The sequence below is a fragment of the Anser anser genome (genome assembly GCF_964211835.1).
Source record: "Anser anser genome assembly, chromosome: 1".
Taxonomy (NCBI): domain Eukaryota; kingdom Metazoa; phylum Chordata; class Aves; order Anseriformes; family Anatidae; genus Anser; species Anser anser.
This window is the reverse complement of record NC_139720.1, coordinates 42,137,017-42,160,075: the sequence shown is the minus strand read 5'-3', so window position 1 is coordinate 42,160,075 and position 23,059 is coordinate 42,137,017. Positions and strand designations below refer to the sequence as shown.

The 23,059-nt window shown below is 35.9% G+C and overlaps 1 protein-coding gene across 1 annotated transcript in view; it reads right to left on the bottom strand.

Moving 5' to 3' along the window:
- Nucleotides 1-23,059, bottom strand: part of NAV3 (neuron navigator 3) — a 423,218-nt gene that overhangs the window by 10,696 nt on the left and 389,463 nt on the right. Inside the window, 11 exon segments of the mRNA XM_083807523.1 lie at nucleotides 1,666-1,901; nucleotides 2,650-2,818; nucleotides 3,120-3,215; nucleotides 3,869-3,966; nucleotides 7,428-7,602; nucleotides 9,694-9,847; nucleotides 13,601-13,773; nucleotides 14,937-14,957; nucleotides 15,563-15,684; nucleotides 17,007-17,118; nucleotides 18,604-18,687. Of these exon segments, the coding sequence (XP_083663649.1) occupies nucleotides 1,666-1,901; nucleotides 2,650-2,818; nucleotides 3,120-3,215; nucleotides 3,869-3,966; nucleotides 7,428-7,602; nucleotides 9,694-9,847; nucleotides 13,601-13,773; nucleotides 14,937-14,957; nucleotides 15,563-15,684; nucleotides 17,007-17,118; nucleotides 18,604-18,687 (1,440 nt within the window).

The window sequence follows — 23,059 nt, the reverse complement described above, 5'->3', positions numbered from 1 at the left end:
AATGCTACATTTCTATGCATATATATATAAACAAAACAAAAAGAAACAAACAAAAAAGCAACCCAGCTCCAAACTGTTACACAACCTAGGCATATTGAACTGCTTCCTCAGGTATCTCCTTTTACTATTCTCACTGAAAATCTGTTCAACCTCTTGGGGATACTCTATCACACCTCATAATAAAGTTCCTTGTGTAAATATTTTTTTGTCAGCTATCTGTTTAGCTGCCATTTATTGCTGGAGTAAAAGCAAGCTTTCTATAATCAAAACCTTTCATATTTTCCCCGACACTTTGTTGCCCTTGAGGGTCTGGGCTAATCAAGTTTCACAGCTGTATCCCTAGAGGTATCTAATTTTGTCAGTGTTAGGAATGTTCAATATTACCGGCAAAGTTCCTATTGCCAGTTCACTTCCTGGATCAGGGATAGCAGATTTTTTTTTCTCTTTAAGGAGAATATGCAACCTTTTTCTTATTTCAAGAAAGACTTTTGTTTGGCTTTTTATGCTCAGGTGTCTTTAGGGAGCATCATGGTTTTCTTCCAAGAAAAAGTACCATCTGTATTATTCAAGCACACTTGGCATTTTACAATGATGTTTTTTCTTTTTTACTACAAACTCTATGTAAATTGTGTTAGAAACAAAGGAAAAGGAGAAAAAAACAGCCAACCAAAACTAAAACAAAACAAACAAACAAAAAAACCCACAAACGAACAACAACAAAAAAAAACCACCACATACAACAAGCAATTTTCCATCAACTCAGAAGTTTGCTCTTTCATGGGACAATATCTGTTATGAATGTATATATGGTACTGCAATAAAACATGAACACATTCACTGCCAAAGTAAAAGGCAACACAAATCCTCTGCATTAAGACAGAGAAAAGTGATGTCTTTACTGGAATGGTCCTCTCACCCCTTTGAGATCTGTGTATGCTTCCTTCTTATGCTATGCTAACATTCATTATTTTCTGTGCAAATCAGAAAGCTCTGGGCAAAACTTTTCATTTCCTTTCCTAGGGTACCAAGTTAGGTATACTATATCTATATAGGTATACAAGTTGAGTATACTATACTCAGTTTAGGATAGCAAGTGATTAGTATAACCTGGGTAGTCATATTAGAAGCTTGATAATCTGAGCTGTGTAAATCACTCTGAATGTGACATGATACATTAAGTCATTTTAATATGGTCAGCTGCCTGACCAATTCATGTCAGAAACCATGGCAGCAGTCATATTTATGTAGTGTTTATTAAGAAGCAGCACCCAAGAGAGTAGTTCAAAATCCTCATTCTCAAACCTTCACTAACAATAAACTGCTATTACCACTACAGAAAAGGAAGTTAGACCAGCTTTTCTATATATCCAACCCTTCTGACAAAGGAATTACAGACACTCTAAGAACTGAAGTTACATAGATGTGTGACTCTGCATATATCCTTAAGATGAATTTCCTCAAATAAGGAAAAGTTCTGACTCCCTTCGCAGTGGTTTGTTAACAACAGAATGATCTGGTCTCTAGTATTCCCTGGAACTGGAGACTGAATCCTTGTAGAAAAAGATACTAACCAAGCAATACAACAATATGCCAAATAGGGTCTACTCTATATTCTCACTGAAAACAATATGAAGGCAATAGGATATCATTTCAATTGTAACTTACCTTGCTTGACTTGTGATCTACGTTAAAAGTTGCAATTGCATCCTCAGTTTTTTTCCTGCCAGACTTAGTTATAACATATTCAGCCAGCCTATTAGCTAAATAGGTCTTTCCTGTGCCACTGGGTCCCGAAAGAATAATTCTGCGATGCTCCATCAGTAAATTAAAGTAACGCTGGGTAATTGGCTTAGGAATTAATGTGTCAAACACAAAACTGTCCAAACTGTTTTCTTCCACTCCTGGAACAAAAGAAAAGAAAAATGGCTTGTCTTCATCCTTGCTAAGGTAAGTACAGGTTTGGCCCAGCACCTGATGATGTTGGTGCCATGCTCTAAAGCAAGGTGAGATACATCTTCCTAAATCAAACTCCTATCAAGGGTTTCATTACTGTGGAAATGCTTACACCCTTCCATAGGGCCAAAATATTAAGTAGTGTCAATGTCAGTGTGACTAGAAAGGTGGGAGAAAGGAAATCAGGGTAAATGTGAAAAGAAGGCTCAGCGAGGCAAAGGTGTGTGTTTCAGACACTGTAGGCAACCAAGATAAAAAAAGAAAAAAAAGGTCAATGTGACAGCCACAAGGGTTGTTGTTTGTCACAACAATATATGGACAGTTCTTCTGAAGGCCCCCCTCCAACAGCAGATCCCTACAGCTTTTTAAGTGGCTCAAATTTCTCCTGCGGTACTGGGTAATGCATAAACATTTTGATCATAATCTCTTTTTTGTTTGTGTTTTTGGCTACTGTTTAGAAATTTGTATTTTGCTGTTATTTGGCAGTCAGAAAATGAAAGGGATATTATTGGATTTGCCTCAAAATGCCCCACTTCGTTAGATATTGTACAATATCATACAGAGAGTTTGTGTGATAAATGCATCTTTGAACTGGAGACAAAATACAGAAAGGTCAGGACTTAGGAAAAGAAAAAAGTATCGGGGATTTCAGTGAAAGACTGTACAGTGTCTGCAAAAATATTCTTAGGGTTTTACCTTTCAGGTTCACAGTGATGATGTTATTATCTCCAACCAGATATCCACAAGGCAGCAGTTCAGGCACTTCTAGGCTATGGGCTCTAATTACATCCCCTATAGAATAGCTAGCAATGCAGTCAGAGCTTAAACCCAGGCTAGTAGCTGGGTCCACTCGGAAAATATATTCCTGAAATTATATTAAAACATAAGATATAAACATAGATTAGATAGGTGGTTATCGAATGAAAGCAGTTTGAAAAATATTTTGGTACAGGTGAGTTCATTTGGCAAGGAGATTCTTGCAGTTATATTCAATAGAGAACTGACTATGATGATGAAAAAAACACAGCAACATTAATAATAAAGGTTAATACTGGTACTAGCTATATGTTTAAAAAAAAAAAAGACTTAAGCCAAAATATAAAGGATTTTTCTTAAGTGAGAAAGACTATTGAATTAATACTTGAGCTATTTTTTCAATGCCTTACCTTAAAGAGACGCCTGATTACACCATCTAAAACGTCCCATTTTGTTTTTCCACTGACTCCGATTGATCCTATCAGATATGCATGTGTTTTTTGATCCTACAAAGAGAGATTTTGCAAACTGGACTAAAAATGGAGGCAATTAGTTTGCTATAAAGATTCACTGTTTTTCCAGTAAAGAAAAATAATATTTGGAATGTGATATTACAGCTTTGTTAATTGTCTCTGTGCCTGAAATATGTATAGATGATATTACTTTGGTATATCTTTATACAGAAGGAAATACAGTATCTTAATCTTCTCTAAAATTGGATCTGTATTTATAGAGAGCTGAATGTAAATTAAAGTTGCATAGTATTAGGAATATTTCTGCAACACAGAACATGAAAACACAACAATATAATTCCAAATTAATTACCTAGCAGCATATTCATAGTTGCAGACTAAGAGGCCAAAGGCATAAATCTAATTTATAGCTACTTTAAAATGGAGTTAGCAAGTTCCAGAACATCTTACTATGAATTAAACAGAGAATTGGTAGTGTCTGAGCCACCACAAAGGCAATAGGAGGCCATATGACATTAGTCTATGGAGAGTGTGTAACTGTACTGAGCATGGATGACAAAGGAAAGAGCTGCTGTCTTTCCAATATTTACTCAGTTCCTGAAAATACTGAAAAGAGCTTAGTTACTGTAATGCAAGATTTGTCAGAGCAGTAATACTGTGACTAGACCTTTGGATAATGAACTTACCTTGGCTCGGCTATAGCCCTTGTTTATAGTAACTAAAATTTTCACACTGTGGCCTTCTTTGTGGAGTGCTCCATCTGTGACATCATCTAACAAAATATCTGCAATAAAAGAAGGGACAAGATCAACCTGACAAATCACATAGTTATGCTTACCTCATCAGTTCAACACTTGCTCCAAAGGTTGTTTGGTTAAAAGGAAATGTTGACACCACAACAACTTGCAATCATTTTCACCTGTATTAATTCCTATTTTTCCTCTTCTCTTGGAAATGAAAACAATTTATAATTTGTCATTTTTCTAGAAGCAATATTATGGGATTTAATCATGTAGAAATGAATTGGGAAACCAGAAAGAAATGAATACTTGCATTACAATTTTGCCTTTGCTTTCTTTCTTTCTTGGAATTTGTTCAAAATAAACATACACCCACAAAGTAATGTTGTTTAAAACCTAAATTGAGTTTATACCTTTGGGCACTCATTGTGCCCTTTAGAATGCTGTCTGAAGAAAAACAACAAATCCTTGCACCAATGTGTTTGCTGCTACAGTAAAATAGCATTTTAATTCCTTTCCAGCTGATTTCTTTACCTTCTGTACACATGGTATGGACAAAGTGTTTTTGTTTTTGTTTTTTTTTTTTTTCCCTGTAGTACAGGTTTACAAAGAGAATCCATTAGAAAATCACACTGCATTCCTCCAGAATATGTGACCCTGTATTTAGCCATTTCTCTAAGAAAAGCTTTTCGTTTTCTTGGAGGTAAAGAGCAATGCTGATCTGTATTGTGCCTCTGTTTCTAGCTCCCCTATCTGCTCACTAATTCCTAAAATGAGAATTATGGACGTATTTCTTACTGAAGACTGAGCCTGCAGCTTTATTGCAGGGGATAAAACTGCTGCCTCTAGAAGTTCTCTCAGCAATTTTACTGTTAGACATTTAAACTAACTAATAAATTAGGAGAGAATATGGATTTGCATTTTCTTCAAAGGTCAGCACAGTAATCCACTACCCTAAATCCTGCTCATTCTTATTGTGGTGACTGAAGAAATGCATTGACTTCATGTCATAGTTTGCACAAGGTTAGATATCATCCCAATTAAAGAATGTGCCAGTGAGATTTAGTCACGGAAGTACTTGCTCAAAGCCAAAACAAAAAAGGCTTATCAGTATGAGTTCAATGAATGTATTATATATACATCCTTATAAAATTTTTGACAATCTACCACCAGACCTATAAAGTAGAGATCTAGAAAGCAGATTCTGTTGGATTGCTTATTTATTGTTTATTTATTTTTAATGGATCAGATGAAGAAGCATTTTTGTTGTGAGCTTAAACAAATCAAATCTATGCCTGTTTTGTTCCCAGAAGCCAGTTCTTCTGTGCCACCAACACTAAATGTTTCACTTCACTTGTTTTGCATTTTGTCATATATGACAAACCTTAAGAGTTTCCATAATGTCACAGTTCATCTGAGAGCAATTTACAATATCTCTGATCCTCCTCTGAAACGTTTCCAAATGACCCTCAGGTAGCCTTTCAAATGCAGTTTTCTGTAAGTCTATAGGAATGAGGCACCAAAAATTTCCCTCTACTACTGAGAGCTCTCTCTCACTGACACAAGGGGCTGAGAAGAAATGTCCAAGGGGGTCTAATTTCAGGGGAGTGCCAATTGTTTTAACTACCTCTTGCTCGGCCCCATCCCTAGCTATGTTATGGTGGCCCCAGAGGAGCTTTTGTTAGAGCTCTGGCAAACTTTTCATCAAACGCTACTGAGAAACTCCTGTACTGGTTCTTGTTTGCTGTTTTTTCACCTATCTGGAGGAGCTGGTCATACCTCTGGGAAGCAATGAATAGCTTTGGTCATTTCCAGTTCACACTGGTCTCCCACTAAGTGCCATGGCATTTGTAGTGTGATGAGAAAAAGCCTGTGTTATCTCTCTCAGGTTAGTTCCCAGCATGTTTAATCTCTTCATATCTCAGGGACTTTTGATTGATAGTACTTCAGCTGCCTCAGAAACCCCACAGGACTTGGTATGAAGCTGTCACCCTTCCAAGTTCTCTGGCACAGCAGCAAAATGATACTCACGATGATCAAAAAGTCTGGATTCATAATCAAATGAAATCCTCCACTCCTCATTAGGCACCCTTATTTCTTTAATTTCTTATAACCAAAAGTAATTACTTCGCATGCTAGAAAAACATTTTGAACCGATAACACAGAAAATTATACAAAGCTTATATTATGTTTATTCCTATATCTACACAGAGTTAGAGTCAAGAGACAAAGTGCTAATAGCTGTTATTCATGAAAGAGTTTCTATGATTACCATTTAAAAAAATCTACTCTGCTTATTTATTTATTTATTTTAATGTGTGCACACGTGTGAGCAGGGGCAATAGGTAAATGTTTTCTCCCAGTTTTTGTGACACTCTGTTGTATACCACAGTCCAAGTTGAGTTCATCCATTCTAAAAGTTAAAACTGGTTAAAAATAATAATAATAAAAAATGGTTGGGATGTAAATAAATACATACTGATTTTCATATAAAATTTGATATTAGCCAGAAGAAATATTCAAATACCGATGTAATCAATGACTGGCAAGATAATATAACTAACTGCCAACCCAAATTACAGTCAGGCAGTTTGGCACGTTCTCAGCTGTAGTCCTGCCTAGACTCTTTCTACAATTATTACCCACATTTTTACTGCTTCCAGAGACTGCATTATACTTTCTGTGGAGTCTACGCTAATGAGCGCTGCTCTGCTTCTGCTGTGCTCCTGGTTCTAATGTTAGAGACAGCACTTCTGTTTCTTGGCTACGTTATCAAAACAAGTGTAGAAGGCTTATTATCATAAACTCTATGACATGGAAAATAATCAAATGTTAATGTTCAGGATGTGGATCGCAGTTCTGCTTGCTTTCTCTCATTCACAGAAGACAATGAGAGTGCTTAATAAAGCAGGCGGGTTTGGTTCCTGTCATGAATGGTGATTTGGTCCGACATAGGCTAACTAGATATACTACGTAAAAAGAGTGTAAAGGATAAAGCTAACTGAGAACACTCTCTGCTTCAGCTGCAAATACGAAAAGAAGTTAAGGGAGCTAACTGAATAATAAAAATACAAAAAAAAAAAAGGAAATAAAGAAGGAAAATTTCATGTACTATGTTCATTTGTCCCATATGGACAAGAGAATATATATATATATATATAGTTGTCATATACTGCAACAAATACTACTCTTTTCAAATCACTTGTAAAACAGATGATAAAATAGTATTGTAAACTAGGTAGGTAGAGAGTATCACTGCTAGGAACTGAGCAAACAGAATGAGCAGTCTGCTGTTAGCATTCAGAGCCTTCTAAAAGTTAAATTTTCAGAAATGTCTGCCAAGATCATTCTTCATCTCGATTAGTGAATATGTATCTAATGTTCACGAGTGATATGAGGCGTATTAATTTTCAGGCATGCCTCTGGTACATGGCCCCTTAAAAGGATGAAAACTAATAAATTCTTACTAATTGCTGAGGCATGCATGTGCTCAAATTATGTTTACCTGATGTTACAGATTCTGTGATGTTTAAATTGTTCAGAGAAAGTCCTAGTGACTGCCGTGATGAAGAAGATGATGTGCTGCTTGAAGATTCTGATGACGGCCGAGCAGGCTTTCCAGTATTTCCAGTCTCTGCCTTTAAACGATCATTTTCAGCTTTCAGTATCTCTATTTCATTCTGTATTCATAAGAAATCAACATAAAAGCACAGGAGGTTACTCTTTCAGAAAACCACTGGCAGTGCTTATCCTGGTGCCTGCTGTTCACCTGCAGGAGATAAGTGGTTTAGCAGTTTCATGGCAGCAGGCAGTACTGTATCAGAAGTAAAAACCCAGAGAGTGAAAGCTGGATTGCCTTCATTTCTGAAATGAAGGGAAAAAACCCTAAGACCTTGTTCTAGCTTTTGCCTTGAGACAGTTCCTAAACACCACAATCTTCAATTTTCTGTGCTTCTAATACTGTTGACCACAGTACAAGTGTGATGAGAAATTCCTCAGCTATCCCCAGTTTTAGAAGTTATTTTTAATCACCAAAAATCTTAGGTCAGTTAAAGTTGTTAAAATATTAGATATGTCAGTGTTCCTAAGGTCATAGAAATTATTATTGCCATTGAAGGCAAAATTTAAGCAACAACTTCACAGAGGAGAAAAAAATAATAATATAAAATAGAAATTCATATTTTAATAGTTTCATAACCCTCCTTAGTATCAGATAAGACTTTCTGATCATTCAAACATGAGATTGTTCATGTAATGGCCAGCAAACCCCCTTTGATGAAAACATACAGTGACAGATGAATCAGCACAACTAGGAAATTTTTTTAGCTAAATCCTCAGTGGTGCCAAGTGATTACTGGATGTACAATAATAAAATGAAAACAGCCTGGGAACAGCCTGGTACTAGCTAGATCTAGTTTTCAGTTGCTTCACGAAGTGTAGCACAAAGCAACTGCTTATTCTTGCAGACCGTTTTGCACATCACATTTAATTCCACATTCATTAACATTCTGCTAAAAGTCCTATTCTTTTATGAAGGCTGTTTGGCCGGCCCATTGTAGAAGTAAATCATAAGGGATGGCATCACACACACAAAAAATGCAACTGCTACAAAAAGATTAGATCATATAGGCAAAAGTGAGAAGAAGGTGAAAGGGAAGGGCCAAACAAGCAAATATTGACAGAAAAAAAGAGGTTAAAGCCCCAGTTTAGCCTTGGGTTCACATCAGGAACTACAATGAAATGTGGTTTGTAATCTCAATCTACTCTGCACTGTATGCTGCTTAATTACACAATTCTTAACAGTATTCCATTCAGCTGTGCTTTAGATTTTTAAGATGCTTTGAATACACACAGTATTCTTTTTTCTTTCTTACCAATCCAACTTTTTCCCCTTCCCAGTCCCCATCAGTTCTCCAAAACATCACCAAGTCTGTCATATCCAAGGTGGATGTGTCTTTTGGGGAAAACTTGAGAAGAAGTGATGATTACCAGCGACAGCATCTGAGGTAGTCGCTTCTGCTCAGCTTTGGTGAAATTCAAACTTTGGAGGCATGTGAGCAAACTAGAGCAAACCTCTCTGGGGATTTCACTTGGTTTAGGTCCTTGTAGCCTGATTTAAGACTGTAGAGCACAGATCTGCTGAAGGATTTATGTCACACTCTGTGTGGATGTTGTGGATACTTTTGGGCACCCTCCGTGACACTAGATAATTTTATGTGGGCAACAGAGCTGAGTCCCATAAAGCTCCATGATCCAGAGAAGAACACTGACATTCTTTCTATATTTTTTCAGCCTTGTGTAGGGGAAAATCTTCTGACAACAAAAAATGTCAGTGATGCTGGATACAATAATTTAATTAAATTTCATATAGTTTGCTTCTGCAAGCCATGAGTAGGTTAGGAATTAGACACGATGAGAGGGTATGCACATATTTCCCCCATGGCTGAAGCATTAAAGTTCTGTAGAAATTTGCTTGTCTGTCATGTAGATTTCCCCAGCCATAGGGTTTAGATAACAAATATCATCCGGGCACGGATAATACCTTCTTCCATCACTCCTAAACATTTTAGTTATTAATATAAATGCTAAGACTATTATTATCATTCTAATAGTGAACACTTATCATACCCATCTGTTGGAACTATTGTCCAACTGTATTAGAGCAGTTTATTTTGTATCAACATTTTTTGGTACCCAAAACAAAACAAAGAAAATACACCAAGCATTCCTTTGGTATGCGCCCCTGTGATCACTTAAACTACTGCACTGACCTGCATGCGGTTCATGGCTTCCCGAATCTGATCCAGATGATGTGCAGAGCTGAGGGCTTCAAGACGAATGTCCGTTAATTTTAGCTCTTTCTCCCTCAGCTCACTCTTTAGCTGAAGAATAATTTCAGCCTCTGCCTCTGTGCACTCACAGATCCTAAGGAGGAGCAGGAAACAGGCAAGAGATTAAAGGAAGGTTCTCCCCCCAAAGCAGTGTCATTACTAAATATCAAAGTACAGAAAATACTTGCTGCTGGTGAAACCTGAGCGTGAAGAGAGAATCCTATCATGATCCAAACATGAAAAGGCTCAAATTGCAAATTAAAAAAAAAATAAAAATAAATAAAAATAAAAAAGAGGAAAAGAAACACCTCTCCAGATGAAATGATCAGCCTGGTTTATACCTCTTTAGTTTATTGGATAGTTCACTATGGTGAAAAAAAGCTGTTAAAAATTTTTCAGACGTCTTTCTTTGACTGTGCATCACCCATGGGTTATAACTTGATTTTATATCTGCATTGTTGCTTTGGTGTAAAGGTTATGATTTTCCTAAGTAGCAATAGTAAGAACTGAAGTATGCAGTACAGATCATTAGGCAATAACAATATTCTCTGTTTTGAACAGTACACAAAGAGACAGACCTTGACATCATGATCTAGAAGATTTTATCTGTACTGATTTTGATTTGTCTTTTTGCCTATGGTTTGCCATTTGGAAATATATGGTGTCTGAAATAACAGGATTTTTTCATAGTTTTTTTTTTTTTTTTTCACTGAAAGATAGGATTAAAAGCAATCTCCATATGATTATTTTTGTAAGCATTAATTTTAAGGGAAGAAACCATTTTATTCTGAGAAAAGATAAAAACATGACTGGCCTAGGCATCCAGCCTGTCCAGTTCCTATTTCAGACTGTTTTGGCTCTATGTGTCTATCAGACCTAAATCTGTTGCATAATAGAACCAATAGAAAATAAAACACTGAATTTTGAATACATTGTTATACTGTGCAATATTTTCAGCCAATTCACTAAATGTTACGTATTCTTTATTACTGTCACTGTAAATAGTTAATATTTGCAGAACAATTTAAATATAAAAAAAATTTTATAACAATAAGTATTATTATTGTGATTATTACTACTAATATACAAACAAGAAACAGAGCTCAAATTTAATTGCCAGAATGCATGCAAATGCATTTTGGGAAAGAAAATGCAGCACTCTTCAGGTCAGCAGTTGAGTATACAATTCCATGCCCCACACTCAATTTTACCGGGATCTATGCTTGTAGATCACATGGCCGTTTTGCCTTTTCTTTGGTGGCCAGCCTAGAGAGGACCTGCATACACACGTATTGGACAGATGCAATTGGAAGAAAGTAAAGGTAATGTTTTAGAATATGAGACTCAGGGAAAGAAAAAATATATAAAGAAACTGTAAGCAAGGGGAAGCTGATGAGTTCATGGCAAATGAAAATATGGCAAATTGAAGAAGAAAAATAATATTATTCACAACATGTACAAATATTTTAAATGTGAGTAAAAATGAATAAAGGCATTTACTAGGATTTTATTTTCCAAGTATTATGGTACAATTCTTGGTTTGAAGTGCCCATAACTACACTAACAAAGTAAGAAAGGAAAATTTCTTTACATGCATATTTTAGCTCATATAGCAACTTGGACATCTGGGAAGTCATGTATCTATTTGTTGGCTATTTTTTTTTTCCCCGCTGCATTTTGAGGGTGAAAAGGAATGAAAATATAACTTGACAAGCCAGCTTCATAGAAGATAAAAATGAAGCAGAAAGCCTGGGTCTGGTTGTGGAAGAAGCAGGAAGATGCTGAGTAGACTGCTAACACAAGCAGAATGGAAGCAGAAAGTATGAATAAAATTTTCTTTTGCAAACTCTGGAGCTTGTCAACACTCAGCTCCTACTACTGTGAAATTCAACAGGAAGTTCAGATTTCATCAAAAGGAAGAAAACCAAAAAGATAAGGTTGCATTCCTGAGCAGTCACAGAAAGAAGCTCAGAATCCTGATCTGACTTCAGACAATGACTCAGGGTAGTACGAAAGAAATAATTTTATTCTTTCTACCTTGTGACAGTCTCGGGATTCAGAAATAATTAGGTTATTTTGGGTAAAGTGAGCTAAGCCATGATATTTAAACAGAGGTTGCTGTCAATTACAAAAACTCTTGAAAGAAACAGAATTTTAAATGATGCAATAGAAAACAGTCTTTCAAAGAAAGTAATGTTATCAGTATAACAGACAAATAAATTAATCTAAATAAATACAACTTATGTGATCTCCCCATGGAAGAGAAGGAACCTATGTTTTACTATGTAGAAAGGTCACAATAAAAAAAAAGGGGGGGGGAGAGGGTATAATAAGATCAGAAAGTTTTGTGTTCAGAAACGTTATAGAGGAAGAACTAGAAGTCTATGAACTGTGTGGAGATTAGGAAGTCCAGACGCAGAGACAACAATGGGAAGGCCTTGGGATAAAAGACTAGACGTAGTATTGCCCTTGATAAATTCAAGGGACCTGCACACCTAGAGAGCAAATCAAAGAGACAGAGAAAAAAGCAGGGTTGGAGGAAAGAAAACAGTTTAAGGTTATGAAAGCAGTTCTGTGAATCATTAATAGACAATGTTGTTGATGAACAGTGTTCTGTTTAACTTCAGCCACTTTCTATTAAGTCTTTTACTAGTGATTTTAAAGTTGATAACAAACGAGATTCGAGGGTGCCAAACATGTAGAAATCCTCCCCCCACAACATACATATACCTGAAATCATAAAGGTTTCCTATAAAAGACACAATAAAACTAGACAGCTAGATGAGATACTCCTTAGTAGGTTGCACAGAATGTGTAGAAAGAAAAACTTACTGTGGAGCAGTTCCTTTTGTGGGAGTATTTGCTGTCAAATTCCTAAACCTAGTAATAAAAATCCTTCGAGTCTATCAAAAACTGATCATTAAAGGCACCTACCTAACACAGGGAAATTCTGCTTGAAACCTCAGCAATTAGTCACTACAATAGAATTCTCTGGGTACTTTAAGGAAGAATAGTCGTGCTCTGATTATTCTCAGTCAGGACAAGAAAAGGAAGGCTGGCACCAGTAGTATGCATTTGAGAGTGCATTCAAAGAGTCTGATTTCCCCACACTGGAAAAAGTTAGGAGTTTATACAAATGAAAAAAAAAATGTGGAAGAATATGAATGAGGACTGAGAAATCTATAAGAATGTATTAGAAAGAAAAAAAAATCCACAAACTACAAACAAGCAAAAAAACAAGTAAAGATGATTTCATAAAGACAAAATGAGACAGCTTTTGATTGATGACTTGTTCTCAGCCTTGACACAGTAAAGATGTTGATTTGAATAAAAATAAAAAATAAAATAACATCCTGCAAAGAATTCCAAGCTGTAAAAGAAGAGGAAAAAGTTTTTTAAAGAAGTTAGGAGTTATGAAATAGAGAAAGTAATAATGAAAGGATGAACATTTTGTAAAAATCCAAAGCTAGCAGGAAAATAAAATAACATTGTTTAGCATGTCGGGGAGAAAGGCAACTGCAGTATTTGGCCTTTACTAAATGGATATGATCAAGTTGTTAATGGTGCAGGAAGAGCACAACATGAGCTTTTGGATATTCATTTGTACAGAAATTTGTACCACTAGATAATTTTTGATAAAGGCTGTGAAAGGAAGGAAAATCCTAAGAAAACGCTGTCGGTGTCTAAATGGAGTGAAACTTGCAAGAAACCTAGCAAATGAATGAAGCAAGGGAGTAAAAGATCTCAGCTGTTGGCAATGGTTTCTGATTTGCAACACATTTGAGGAGGCCTGTCTCACAGTCCATCCAATCTGGGAAGAATCATTTGCCAAGAGAGAGAAACTTACGCAGATGCTGACTGTGATGGTTTCATTGATGTTGCCCCACACTCTCCTGAGCTGTGGGGCAATTTGGGTGATGAAGGAAGGGAGGAATCTGTCAGCTCTTCTATGTCAGAATGTGAGGAAGGAGGCTTGGTGGACTTCTTCTTTCCAAACGCCTGTTTGAAAGAGCTCCTTAGCTGGAAAACAAACATAGAGCAAGATAATTTTCCTTGTCTCGGCAATTTGCATGCAGGTCATGTTTCGAAGAGTTAGTTTGCAGATGCCATCCTAGCCACTGCCTGAGGTCAGTATACAGAAGCAAGGTATTAACATATGCAACACAGTATCTCTAAAAACATGATACAGTGTTTTGTTTTCATTTATTAATCCAGCACAGCGCAAACGTAAGTCTATGGAAAAGGTGCAGGTATGAGTGGTGCAGCTATGGCAGAGGGGTGCTCATTTAAAGCCATTAAGCCCCAGTGGAATCCCATTCCCATGGCATTCCCTTCCAGGGCTGGCTTTAAATAACCACTTCACATCTAGAGCAGGCAGAACCTGCTCCTTCTAAATGCTGAAATGAAAAGACAAGTCCAATTTACTGGGTTTGCCAATTAACTTTCCTGTTAAAAATTTGAATGATCAAACTATTTCAATGCTACGATTTGGATCACAAGCGAGAGGGCTTAAGCTGGGACATGAGGCTTGCTTTGCTGTACTACTGAGAAGAATGTTAGCTGAAAGGTATCTACTCTTCGCTGCAGTTTCCTTTAGAGTAGTAAGATCTTTGAATGTGAAAGCATTGCCTTTTCTCTCTAGAAGCTCTTACCAGTATCGAAAAGGGACAGAATAGCCAAAGAGCCATTTACTTCAGGAGCCAAGATGACATCAGTTTTGTTTGCAGTGAGTTTTAACTAGCCCATTCTTTGATACCTTTGTCTAAATACAGAAGTTAGTCATCTTTAGGGAAAATGTGTTGTTTAATTTATTTATTTTCAGAAAGGTGTTCTGATTTAAAATTGAGTAGAACTCAATGACAAACCTCTATAAAAATGAGGTACTCAAACATGTTATGTTCATGATATAATTGGAGAGTGGGGAGTGTGACCACTGATCAGAGAAACATTGTTTAAATATTTTCCAGATCATGGTATCTAACAAGAAAGAAATGGATTTTGGCTACACTCCCCCTTTCTATAGTCTAAACTTTAAGATTAAAATGAATAGAGGCAAACTGAGAAGACATACAAGATAATCTGTTTTAAGAAGGTATAAAAGCCTACTGCCAAAATAAATAGCAATCATGCCAAGATAGGGTTCTTTATAGATGCATGCCAAATTTTCCATGGTACATATTCACCTCACTTCCTCTAGAGTTCACCTTGCAGAAACATGAAAGAGTGTGGAATTACAAATCAAGGGAATGAAGGCTGATAAGTATTTTAAAACAAATGTTTATGCAGGTAATATTAAAAAAAAAAACAAAAAACATATTTTCTTCTTTATTTAATGTAAGTATTTGATTAAACCCTTAGAACTATATGGTATTTGTGTGTTCCAGCTGAGAACCATCTTACTTTCTTTAAAAAACACCATACTAATTTTACATGAGAATTCTTAACAGATTTCAACTCCCTTCAAAGCTGGGTAAAGTATTTGACTCAAGCTTTTTAGTCACTCCTGCTGAATTAAAATTAAACAGGTTTTCAGTGTGGCCCAGAGATATTTTGGGTCATAACAGCTATTTTAAGGCCATTTGCACTTCTTATTTTTATTTTAAATTATCCTGATTTATGCAAAAAATTCCCCACTGTTATTCAACAATTTTTAGTTTGCTGGTAGTGTCACAGTATGGGTACAAGTGAATTGCTTTGCATCTGTCTGGCCCCACACAAATATTGTAGATGAAATGGGCCATTATGCTACTCACACGCTAGGAAATGACATAATAGCTAAAAGACAGGTTAAAACCTGCTGAGCACTTACCCAGTTTTTCTTTTTCTTCTTCTTGGAGTCAGCATCATTACCACTGCCAATGCTTGAGTGGCTCGTCGCACTGTTGATGCTGGAAACACTCTCTGAAGAATGTTGCCGTCTTATACGTAAATCTAAAGAAAACAAAATACATTGAAAGCTATCTTTCTAGGTGACACAGCCTCTGCTTCAGTATAATAATCATTTTTTATATTTATACAGCATCCCACTCTTCAAATGGAGTCTAAATGCACATAAATGGCATTGATTCTTATTGTGGCTTGGATCCAAGATATTGCAGCCCATGAGAAACCACATGGGAGTCAATGGGAATATACACAAAACACTTATGTGCTCCTCTGGACTGGGAGGCATGAAAGCAGTGATCCCACACAGCAATCTATGCAGGCATAACCTCATAGCAAAGTAGCTTCTGTTACAGACAGATTAGTTGAGTTATTACCATCACATGTACTACAGTTTGTTTGTTTGTTTTCCCTGAGGAGTATAGGCACTATGTGACTTGTAGCAGGGTTTATCAGCATTCAGATGCTACTTTCTAATATACCATGATGGAAATAAGCAGGCAAGAGTTCATTAAAAACACATGAAACAAAATAAGAAGTGGAGAATATTAAAAAGATTGGTGAGGCTTCTGAGTTTCAATTTCTTAAAAGCCTCTAATAACTATAAGTTAATCACTGGAAAATATTCTTGCAAAACATATCCACTATATTCCAAGGAAAACTACTTTTTAAGCTATTTTCTACTTCCTAGAAGTTAGCTTTGCTATACTTAAGTCATGCAGTGAAATGACCTCAGGGCGAGCATCTAATTTAAATAATGACCTCTTTAAAGAAAGATCAATGGCACTTTCAGAAATGAAGGCTGTTATTTCTTTTTTTCTTCAAGTAATTCCTTTGCTATTGCTTATCAACAGACATTTCTGAAATATATATTTATCATATAACGTTTGCTAAACTGCAATGAAACATTAATTCAGAATCTGGAATTTTAAATGTCTGCTTCCTGTACTGATTTGGCACCTTGTGAAGTGAATAAACTGTAATTAGTCTGTCTCTTAATGATTACAGCAACTTTCCAACCTACATCTTACACTGGATTTCTAAGGTATAACTATGTTTTGCTGTAAGACTTCACTAGTGACTTGGGAGAACTTCAATACCCAACTATGGTGACAGGGTTAACTCTTGACACTCAACAATTCATTCCTGGCCACCCAGTTTTGAGAAGACAAAGCTCCAGGAACTCTGCAGCAAGTAGGAAGCACATGCAAGGTTTCAAGTTGTGGAAACCCACAAGAATGCCTACCATTCACTTCAGAATGTGCTTGCCCTTGCAACAGAGTCCTGAAAACAACAGAAAAGTAGTGACTTAGCCTTTTTTTTTCCTAGGGAGAAACTCTGCACTTATTTTAATAGTGACAAAAGCATACCTTTGTGGGTATGATCAGGACCATTCAAGGCTCCTTGAATAGCAGCTTGCGCAGCAGAATTCTGGGCTTTCAGCATTTCAATGGTTTCCCGTAACTCTATAAGCTCAGATTCCTGTGGGAAGAGCAAAGAGAGCTTGAAATATATGGCACAAGAACAATGTTTATCTAAGCTAAAAAGATAAGAGTGGTCAAAATGAAGTTCATGGGACTGCTTGGGTGAATATAAGGGCAACACTAACTTCAAGTAGAATTCATTTTTTCTCTTTGAAGATATTAAACTCAACTTATATTTACTTTTGTATTTATTCTATGCAAAGTTATCACGATATTTGTATGGAAACCAACTTTAAAAAAACAAAAAACATTAATAATTCAATTACAAACAAACAAACAAAAATGTTTAACAGTGACTGTCTTGCAGTTTAAAGAAAAACTACTCCAGTACAGGGAGTTCTGTACCAGAATGCAACATCAATTTTAATTAAAAAATAGCTTTTCTTTTACTGAATCATTAAACCTCTCCTTCCAGCCCTTATTTATATAATGAAGATTAAAGGAATTTAACCTCAACAGTAGAGAAGAGAATGGAAGGGACATGTTCCAAGTCTTTTGGGGAACAAGCTTGCTTATGAGATGATTTATTTCAATGTCACTTTTTAATCTCTTCTGGAAAGAAAACCTTCTGAGGGAAATTATATTTTGTAAAAAGTCAAAAGTTTTTTTTTTTTTTAATTCCTATTTATTTATTTTGCTTGAGATGTAAAACAACAACAACGAACAGCAAAAAACACAAGCAATACAAATATTTTCTATCCATTTCACAATTAGTCTTGCCATTTTTCATTTGTTGCTGCTCAACTACACTGTGAAATTTTATTTTTATACACAGCTACACTGACTCTAACGGTGAAATAGCTCACAGATATACAGTTTCTTTCATAGCTTGTCTCAATGAGGCCTTTTTGTTTACAGGATACTGCTCAAAATGACTAAGGGCAGAAAACAGTTACAGTAGTTCAATCCTGGTAGGTGCTAAGCACCCTCTTAATCCTCAACTGGGTACAAAGCCTCACGTTAAATTTACTAGCTATCAGGTTTAGATTTTTTCCCCAACACTCACAACAGCACAGTGAAAACCAAAACTGTTTCTAAGCAAATAGGATACCCAACCTGCATTTACACTGAATGGACTCTACTCTACTTTAAGTAGAGTCCTTCCCTTTCTGTACTGATTTACTGATGTTATTCTGACAATGTTGTCAGGCTGGAATGAAGCACTCCAGTAGGTTATGATCTGTCTTTGTTACAAGATCTTTCAATATGGATTAAACCTAGAGTCACATATGTTTTAATTAAAATCTGGAAACAAAGATTTTATCTTCAAACATTTCTATGATATTGTCTGGGAAAACCTGATGCTGCAGAGTTTAATTCTACTGGAGCTTTATGAAGATTTGATAGCAATGGCCATTAAAGAAAGATCTGTCTGTCTTATTGTCACAGCTGTCCCTGTTTCCTTTCAGTGTTTTTTAAACAAAACTCTAATATAATCTGCTGACTGCTTTCCACATTAAAGCATCTGCTTTGGTAAACGTACCTTTTGTTCAGCTGTCATTGTTAGACTTTGCAATCGTCCGGTCATATTTCCCAAGCTTTTTTCAAAAGCTGCTACTAGATGAGCCTGTGAAAGTAACAGAATACAACATTCGTTGTTAGATTGGGTCTTCAATGCACTGTGAAACTTCCAGGAATATACAGGAGGCTTTGTACATTTTGACTGGACAAACAATACCTGGCCTTTGTAAAACCCAGCACTTCTACTCTGGGCTTTCTCAAAGATCTATTTCTTTTTTATTATTATTATTATTATTTCCTCTCCAAGCGCATCTTCTCCAATGCTTTTGTATTAATTTTAAACTCGGACTGAACAGATGTGAAGCAGCCAAGTGAGGCCAGTGCTCCTCAGGCTTCTTTAGCCCCCAAGGAGCCTAGCTTAGCCTGGAAATGAATTATGGATTTAAAGTCCTGTTTGGAGTTTACTAATATATTGACCAGAAGAAGACTGCTCCCAAACAGAAGCCCAGGAGTGATTATTTTCAATTACTGAACACTTCAACAGAGGAATTCAGGTACTCTATCTTAAAATATAAGTTTTCGGCTCCCAAATAAAACACTCCAAAGTAATCCTAAGAATAAAACAAGAAAACATCACAGTTCTTATTATAAAAGGTCATTGCTTGGTCTATTTGTCTTATATTGATTATACATATGTGTGTGTGTGTGTAGAAAAATAACATAAAGCGTATATAAAATATAAATATATTTATACATATACATGTAAATATAAAAGACAATCTTGAGAAATCTAACATCTTTCCCACCTTGCTCTGTATATTGTTCCTCAAATAAAAAATGATTACCATATCTACAACAGTGTCTCATTTCTGCATCTCCACTTTCAGAGCTGTTATGCTGGTATGTGGGTTTTGTGTTTTAAAAATAATTTTTGATTGCAATAAAGATTTCAGTATCTTACTCCTTATTACAAGGAGTTTACATCGTGTAAAGGATATTATTGACAAATAATGCATTTAGCTACTTATGGGTAGAGTGGTCAAACTACCTGCTTTCTGCAGCTGCAGGTATGCCTTAGGGATAACTCTTTCGTTAAAGGATATGTACCCTAGGGACTAACTTCTGATAAACATGAGGCTAGATACACATGCAATTTCCTAGGGATTACCTTGTAATTGTTTAAATTCCTGTTTTAACATACATAGTTTTGGCTGTATACTTGAAGTTATAATTTTAACAAAATGAACTTGGCATATGTGTCAAATACAAGTCTGAAATCTGTCAGTCAATATGTTATTCTAGCTAGCTTGAAAACTACAGCCTTCAGCTATTACTCTGAGAAGATAAAAGTCACTAGCTTTTAAACTTACATTTTACTTGAAAAATCAGTTGCGTATTGAAAAAGATCCAGACTAATTCATGGTGTTTTAATTCTGAAGTTGATGATCAATGTCCCAGAGCCCAGTTAGAGACATGGTAGATGTACTATCACAGAACTACAGCCAAATGTCCCTTTTTTACATGTGTTTAACAGGAAACTAACTAATGGAGCTCTCTTTTCACTGCCTCATAAAAAAAATCTGTGGCTCAGTGGAAGGCTCAGAGGTCTGCTTTACCAACAGTGGGTACTGATGGCTTGAAATGAGGAATCATTTGCTTAATTATGCATTGCTTTTTCTGATTTCTCACAATTATATTGTGACAACTGCAGTTCTTTGGTACATAACTATGGATATTTGTGCAAAGTAATTTCCTGCTCTATAGCTACTACTTTAGCTTATGCTGTACATGGATAAACCACAAGGAACTTATAAGAAAAATTAATAAAAAGCATCATTGAGAATGTCAGCAAAGGTCACTGAAACTATCAAGTTGTTGTCTGATAGTCTTTAGAGAAAGATAGCCATGTTAGAATTATGAATTCTTAGTAAAATTCAGCCAGTGAATATATAACCTTGACTATAGTATCTTGGAGTAGCACACCCTGAGTTTTGCATCCTAAATGTAGTTGGATCAAGATGATAATGGATCTTTCCTAAGTCCTTTGATATAAAGACTATTGGGTCTTCATTTGCTAGTAATAAAGAAGCATAATTCAAAGGCCCACTGACTGAAAACTACTCAAGAAAAAAGTTCAAGCACTTTGTTCATTACTTTAAATGTTTATTACAAAATAATATGGTTCTATGAAATACAAGGTATTAATTTTGCATTCAGAGCAATAAGCTGTGCTACTTTTCCCCATACTAGCAATTATTTATTCATTCAGCAGAGAACCCCCATTTGTTGAATTTTTATGCATATTTGTCCCAAAAGACATACCATGTAACAAAAGAATAAATGTTCATTTGAAAAAACAAACAAACAAACAAAACAGCAAAAACCCTACCAAACATAAACAAAAAACACACACTGTATATTTATATAGGAGTGTGGATATTGTAAAACATATATATGTATATATGCCCATTTAAGATATGACTGCATATAAACAGTGAAATGCAAAGTAACCCAGAAATGAAAACAATTGAAACATATAGAAAGAAGTAACTTTGACTTTAAAAATGGAAATGAGAAATTAAATATTCAAATTAGTTACTTATTTTACTTTTATTAAATTGGTATTTTTTTGATTGAATTAGTAATCCTCTGAATCAGAGCGTTGTTAACTTTATCAAAAACATCCATTCTTTCATTCTAGCAAAAAATATTTAGAAGGTTTTTTTTTTCTTCTTTTTTTTTTTTTCCTAAATTACTGTCAATCTCTCACAACTCAGAAGTCTCTCTGTGTTAGATATGGCAGTTGCATTCATGGAATACATAATTTGAATACCATGTAATATAGCATTCAGACCCATTGCTAAAGATAAACTTACATCTTCATAATTGAATGTAGCATTTGTACTAGGAGATATACTAGGGTTAGTTATGTAACTAGGCACTACTGGAAGTATATCTGCAGCAAAATGTATCCGTCTTTAATATTGTATACATCTCAGACAAATAGATGATATACAGCTCTTAATCTCCAGGTCCATCATATGTGGATTAATTTTGACTTCTATTAACTTATGAGATTCCCATTGGAAGCAGTCGAAGAAATAAATCTCAAGGAATGACTTCAGTGTGAAGATGACAGATTTGATTTAGAACATTTCCTAAATCTGTAATACCTCAATTCTTAGATTTACAGCCTGTCTTGAACATTCTACTGACGTATCTGAAGACTCTTTACTGATGCACTTTGCCATTTCACTTGCTGCATCCAGGTCTATAAAACAAAGATAAATAAATAAATGTCCTCCCACCTGACACGGCTGAAGGAAAGAAGGTGTCAGAGGCCAGGAGGGGTCTGGCTGACTGCAAGAAGTGACTGTACATCTGCTGACCTTTTCTGTTCGCCGGCTGCTATTATCTTCTTGTTTGGCTGCAGGATAGTGGTTCAGGGCTGGCCAAACAAGAGCATTAGCCAGAGAACTCTCTCTGCTTTCCAGTGGCATCCTGGGTCTACTACAATTCACAAGCATGCACCCTTCAGCTTCATACAGTACAAAGCACTGATCAAAGGCCCTCCAAACAGGCTGAGTTCAGGCTGCTCACTGGAATTTGAGCCCTTGTCAATCATGTAGGAAGTCTGCTGGTTGGACATTTTCGGCACTGAAAACAGCCCTTTCTTAATTAGTATTGAGATTTACCCTTCAGCAACATCAACACAGGCACCAGGGAAAAAGCCAGAATCTCCAAAAAAACAAAAAAAAAGTAAATTACGCATCCAAAAAACAGCTGGGACCTGCATGGATTTAATCATATGCAGGCAAAACACTTTGGGGTTAATCAAATGAAATAAACTGCTGAAATCAAGCAGAGTACTTGAGTCCAGCCAACAATGCCTGAATAATTAATGTATCCAAGCAAGAAAAGTCTCAGCAGAGGTTTCCAAATGCTTAAAAGTGCTATAAATTCCATTTGTCAGGTTTTGATATAAAATAATACATCGAGGAAAGGCTTGACCAAACAGGTCAGATTTCATTCTGATGGTCTTTTAATGACACTTGTACTACAAAATGTCTTTTGTGGCAAAGCAAGGAAAGAAAAACACAAATAGTGTGATGAAATAGATGCTTTTTTTTTTTTTTCAATTGCATACAATACTTTTGCTTAGTTCTAAAAAGGGAAATGGTAATAACAAATTCAAGCTGGAGATGAACTCTGAGGTAACACACCTTCTTGCTATTAATATTATTAATATTATTAATAGTTTCCTTCTACAGACCATGGTGGGGAAAAAAATGTTGCCTATTTTCAGACAGTGAAAGTACACAAATCTGGGGGGGGGTGGGACTAAGGCTGAGATGATTGCATTTATATCAAAGGCATCAGAAATGACTGAGTAACTTTTTGTTCAGTAACTAACTTTTTGTTCAGCAAAGACACTGCAGAAGATACCTTGCTCTTTGCCAGAGGTGGATGTAGCTACA